Source organism: Limulus polyphemus, unplaced genomic scaffold (genome assembly GCF_000517525.1).
Source record: "Limulus polyphemus unplaced genomic scaffold, Limulus_polyphemus-2.1.2 Scaffold5895, whole genome shotgun sequence".
Classification (NCBI taxonomy): Eukaryota; Metazoa; Arthropoda; class Merostomata; order Xiphosura; family Limulidae; genus Limulus; species Limulus polyphemus.
This window is the reverse complement of record NW_013671505.1, coordinates 37303-43001: the sequence shown is the minus strand read 5'-3', so window position 1 is coordinate 43001 and position 5699 is coordinate 37303. Positions and strand designations below refer to the sequence as shown.

The following is a 5699-nucleotide window of genomic DNA, read 5'->3' as shown; positions in this document are numbered from 1 at the left end:
TGGATCGTCTTTCAGACGTGGCTTTTCGGATAAAATGTGGGCGGCGAGGTAAGCCAAAGGTGGTGCGTGCCAACAGGCTTTGGCGTTATCACGGTCCAGGACATTTCAGTTGGAATGAAGTGAACAGCGGAACAAAAGACGCCGCTGAAGACGTGTCACCTGGAAAGGTCACTGTCGAAGAAGAAACTCTACTCAGTTTTGAGAAGGGAAACAATGAAGCCCTTCATGAAGTTACTACCACTGAGGTGACCATTACCGATGATAGGACAATTCCTGATGGAGCAGATGAACCTCACTTGAAGCAGAAGCCAGTACGGAAGAAGATACGTCCCATAAAATTAAGAGACTTTGTTGAATTATAATTTTTGTGTTTGTAGTGTTTGCAAATTCTGTACATTTTATTAAGTTATTGTTAATTATCTATTAGTTTAATTTAAGTGGCTAGTGTTCAGGTCAAACAGTACTAAGGAAGGGGCAGTGTTACGACAGCAGAAGTCACTTGACGCTAGTAACACGTCATGATATTCTCGAAGGTTCTTGAATGCTCGAGTGTTTACTAGATTTGCGGTATTCTTGTATATAAGACCGCCAAGAAGTGACGGCAACAATGGAATGAATTGCAGACAGAGATAGAGACGGACAATTGAGTCAAGCGCGTGAATCGTTTGTTTTTAATTATAGCGTTTGTTTAAGTTATAACGTGACTGTAGAAATTAAGTGTATTGCAAAGTTGTATTGAGAAAGAATAAACTAGTTTTATTTAAGAAAGGACTTGTATTGCTAAAGTTTCTTCGGAAAGAATTTTTACGGTAAATTAACAAACGAACACAGAGGCGTAACAGTATTAATTCTATATTTTGTTCTTCAAAGTTTGTAAAATTTTCCCTAAGAGACGTTTTTAATTCTTTCTATGAAACATAAAATACTACTAATCGCTTTCTTTGAAAGAAAAAATTCCTTTGTAAGAGATTGATAAAGTAGCTTATGTGGGCTACAAGTACTGGGTATTCATTACATATCCATAAGTATTACATTATTTGAAGTTATATGATTGATATTAATATAAATAAACATATTGCCGATACATGAAAGATATTGTTTAAAATCTGTCAGAATCTATTTCTTTTTAGAATAGTTATCATATTTGGATCTTTTGCATAAAGAAGGTAACTTGTATTCTTTTTATCAAAATATCATTTTCAGTTATGCTTGTTATATAAATATGTTTGAAATTTTTCCTTAACAATTAACAAGATATGTAAAAACCCCTGACATTTTCTTAATATCAATTTTAACATTAAGTGTGATTAACTGTTTAGCAAGTACCTTTTTAAACACTGAAAATATTTTTTCTAAAACTGCAGTTATTAATTTTTAGATGTCGTAAGTTGCCCAAAGGTCTCAGGGAATGGCCGGCTCATAATGCACTTAAGAAAACTATTGATGATTTTAGTGACCTCTGTCCATTGCTGGAGCTGATGACAAACAAAGCCATGAAACCTCGTCATTGGCAAAGACTGACGGAAGTCATTGGTCATACATTTGACTTTGATAGTGTGAATTTTTCTTTGAAGAACATTCTAGAAGCACCTTTATTGTCTTTTAAAGAGGATATAGAGGTTAGAATTCATGCTGTAACAGGAGTAATATAACTACTAGTGTCAAAATTAAAGAGTTTGGGCATGTTAATCAGGTATTTGTTTTTGTTGTATTTATATATATATATATCATGCTCAACTTATTTTCTGTCTTGTATTTTGAAAAGTTTATATCTTTCTATATATGTCTGTTGGACATTAAAATTTAATCAGTTATGTTTGGTAACTTGGTATATAAAGAAACATTGTTGTGTGCTTTAGTATTATGATGTTTTTTATGTTTGTTTTATGAGAGTAATTTTGTAAATACCTAAAATATTTTTGACATAATAGTAATCTGTTAATGTTCTATGATAATCATTACATAAACATTGAAATGATGTACAATCATGAGCCTTTAATGTCATCAGATTAAGAACATGATATATAATTCAGAATTTTGATATTTATGGTTATTCATGGATATAAGTCATGCAGCTGCTTCCATTTTAGATGTTGTTGGGCAAAAATAAACAAATATTTATATCTGTTGTTAATCTTGCCCTTTATTTTGCTAATAAAAACCTTGTGTATTTAGAGAATTGTTTTGGCAATCAGATACCAATCATTATTAATTACTGATTAATAACTTGTTTCTTATATTCCATCATATAATTAAAGGCTCATATTTCTTCCATCAGGACATCTGTATATCAGCATTAAAAGAGAAAGACATTGAAGCCAAGTTGCGACAGGTGACATCAGAGTGGTCATTGCATGAAGTCACTTTCTCACAGTTTAAGAACAGAGGAGAGCTACTGCTTCGAGGTGATAATACTGCTGAAATCATCTCACTTCTAGAAGATAGTCTAATGGTTTTAGGCTCTTTACTCAGTAATAGGTGGGTATGATTTTAAATTTTAATTGTAGTAGTGTGTAATTTTTACTAGAAATATATATATCCTTTTTTAATACTTAAATGTACATTTTTACAAAGTACAGATGCTGCAACAGCCAAGGAATTAGGAATTACCACTTTAGAAATGATGGGAGCAACTGGAGATGGGGATCATTGGAAGACCATGCTCACCAATGCCTTAGATGAGCATGGTACCTAGAGAGAGACTAATGTATTATGTGAAAGTAATAGTTTAACTTGACCTTATCATAACATATACAGTAGTTAACTGTACATAAAGTTAGTTTTAAAAGTCGTTTTGTTCTGCCTGTGGGATGCATATATTTAATGCTGCACTGTGTGCAAGAAAATAGACAGTTAATGCCCTTCAATGGTATCACAAGGCTACCCTCCCCAAAGTTTGATTGAGAATGACTAGTCATGTGGGAAATGCAGGTCACTCTTGATAAATCTAACATTACCTGTGTTGCAAGGAACTTTAAATGTAGACAGTGTGGTAGATGATCTTGACCTGATACGTTTGAAAGGAAATTACCTTATCCAGTACAAGAGACCATCCCATGTATAAAAAAGCAAGTACACACACGCTGTGTTTGTTGTTAAGTCTGTTTTAATAAAAATTGTCTATATATATATTGCATTGTGTTCAGTATTTCTGTTTCATTCTCACAAACTCAGTTACTCAGTTTCATTTCTACTTCATAATGTATATCTTTTTGAACTCCTGTTATTAAGCAGATCTATCGAATTGCTCTAAGGTTAACCCAGGTTTACCTGAATATACCAAACAAATACTTGTTTATTGCTATTCATAAAATAAACTTTTTGTGTATAGTCTAATTCATAAATGACCCTGAAAAGTCTAACAATATAACTGGAAACAACCATTTTAAATCTTTGATGTCAATTGAATAATTTTCTTTTAATGTTAACGTTATTTGTATTAAAATTGTTTTAATAGGTACAATGCTCCTTTTCGAAAGCAAATTCAGAAATGGGTACAAGACCTGTCTAACACCTACGAAATACTAGAACGCTGGCTTTTTGTGCAGAATCTTTGGGTGTATTTGGAAGCAGTTTTTGTAGGAGGAGACATTGCTAAGCAACTGCCTAAGGTTAGTAGTTTAACCAAATATTTTCATGTCACGTTTGTTGCAGAACATCATTAGAATAATTGTGTATTATTACTGAATAGATATTTTTATACCTATGTAATGTTATTATATTTATGGTGCCCATCACTCAAAATATTTATCTGATATTACAGTTTTTTAAAGCACCAACATATATGTATGGAATAATTTTGTTTATTGGCAGCTTTTAAAAGACATTTAATAAGCAAGCATGTTGTGTATGTCAGTTTTCAGATTAGAAAATGTGGCTCACAGTTTAAGTCATGCAACTTGAACAAATTAAATATGTACATAGTAAAATGATACATGTTTGTTAATTTTTTCTTTTGTTCATATAATGTATTCATTCCTAGCTGAATACATTTTAATGAATAAATTACATAAAAACTAAGTATCTAAAACTTGTACTTAACATATATGTTTATCCCAAAAGTAATCTATGATTTTAAGTATATATAAAAACATACCTCGTTTTTTACTTCATTATAATATCTTGTGGGATAAAAACATATTTTGCAATTGTTCATATTGGATTGTAACATAGTAATTGTTAAATATTCAAGAATTTTGAAAAGTTATATTTTATTACATTCTAATTTTTTGTCTTACAGGAAGCGAAAAGGTTTGCAAGCATTGATAAGTCTTGGGTGAAGATCATGACAAGAGCCCATGAAAGACCCAATGTAGTGGAATGTTGTGTTGGAGATGACACATTGAAGCAGTTACTTCCCCATCTTCAAGAACAACTAGAGCTATGCCAGAAATCTTTGACTGGGTAGAAAAGATACTTAATTTCTTAACATACTTGCTTATAATTCTTGTACATTCAAGCATGCAGACTCTTAAAAATAACCCATATTTAGACCTAATTTAGATTATATATTTAATTGTATCTATAGGTTTTGTATTATGTCATTTCACAGCATTCTTTACTTAATATGTATGTCTTTATTCATAATGTAGCCAGAATGTATTTTAAAGGTATTTAAGCATTTTGCTATAGTGCCTCAGTAAAACAAATTATATAATATTTTGTATATTTTATTCATGGGCAGATATCTGGAGAACAAGCGACTGCTATTTCCTCGATTCTTTTTTGTGTCTGATCCAGCACTTTTAGAGATTTTAGGACAAGCTAGCGATTCTCACACTATTCAAGCTCACCTGCTAAGCATCTTTGATAACACAAAATATCTAGTCTTCCATGATGACCATTACAATATGATTCTTTCTATTGTTTCTTCTGAAGGAGAAACTATAAAGGTTGGGTTTGCATTTGTAATACCAGTAGACCTGGTGTATTTTACTTCAATTGCACTATTTCTTGATTATAGAAAAGTTATTTAATTTAAAACATAAAACCTAGATTTGTTTCACAAATTATTCAGTGAAACTTTTAAACCTTAGAATTTTGTTATTATGTGGTGGATTTTTATGTATGCAGTAACACTGATAATGGTATAAAAAATATTGTTTTTAAGTATTTCGTGCATTTCAACTTAAGACTTCTAATTTCCTGTAACATATTAAATGACTATGAAGAAAGAAAACATTGTAAAAAGATAAATAATATCCATTATAATGTGTAGAAATATGCACAGTTAGCCTTTCTATATATTTTTCGTCAAGGGGCTGGATACGTGTTTATATACTTGATTTTATAATATTGAGAATATGGTAAACAATTATGTGTTTATTTACAGTTGGAGAAAGTTGTTCAAGCTGAAGGAAATGTTGAAATTTGGTTGATGAGCCTTTTACAGCAAGCTCAGAAGTCACTTCATGGGATCATCAGACAGGCTGCCACTGCTATACAAGATTCCTTCTTTGCTTTGATGGATTTCTTAAACACTTATCCAGCACAGGTAACATCAACAATAAAATAATAGGAGTCATTTAAATTTTCATCTTAAAGTGTATTTAAAAGTACATGCTGTCACACCACAGAGCTTCTGTATGACTTCTGGTACTCCTTCGTGATCTAACACCTTAATGCTCACAAGGGTTTGCTGAGACGCAGAATCTATGACAAAGTTGCACCTTTGGCCATCCAGCTTTCCTGTCACATAG

General features: G+C 31.7%; 1 protein-coding gene across 1 annotated transcript in view; it reads left to right on the top strand.

Annotated features, from left to right (window-relative positions):
• Window positions 1–5699, top strand: part of LOC106473113 (dynein heavy chain 5, axonemal-like) — a 46533-nt gene that overhangs the window by 9299 nt on the left and 31535 nt on the right. The window contains exons 5-10 of the mRNA XM_022401611.1: window positions 1379–1619; window positions 2279–2478; window positions 3458–3611; window positions 4241–4404; window positions 4685–4892; window positions 5333–5494. Of these exons, the coding sequence (XP_022257319.1) occupies window positions 1379–1619; window positions 2279–2478; window positions 3458–3611; window positions 4241–4404; window positions 4685–4892; window positions 5333–5494 (1129 nt within the window). The remainder of the gene's footprint in view (window positions 1–1378; window positions 1620–2278; window positions 2479–3457; window positions 3612–4240; window positions 4405–4684; window positions 4893–5332; window positions 5495–5699) is intronic.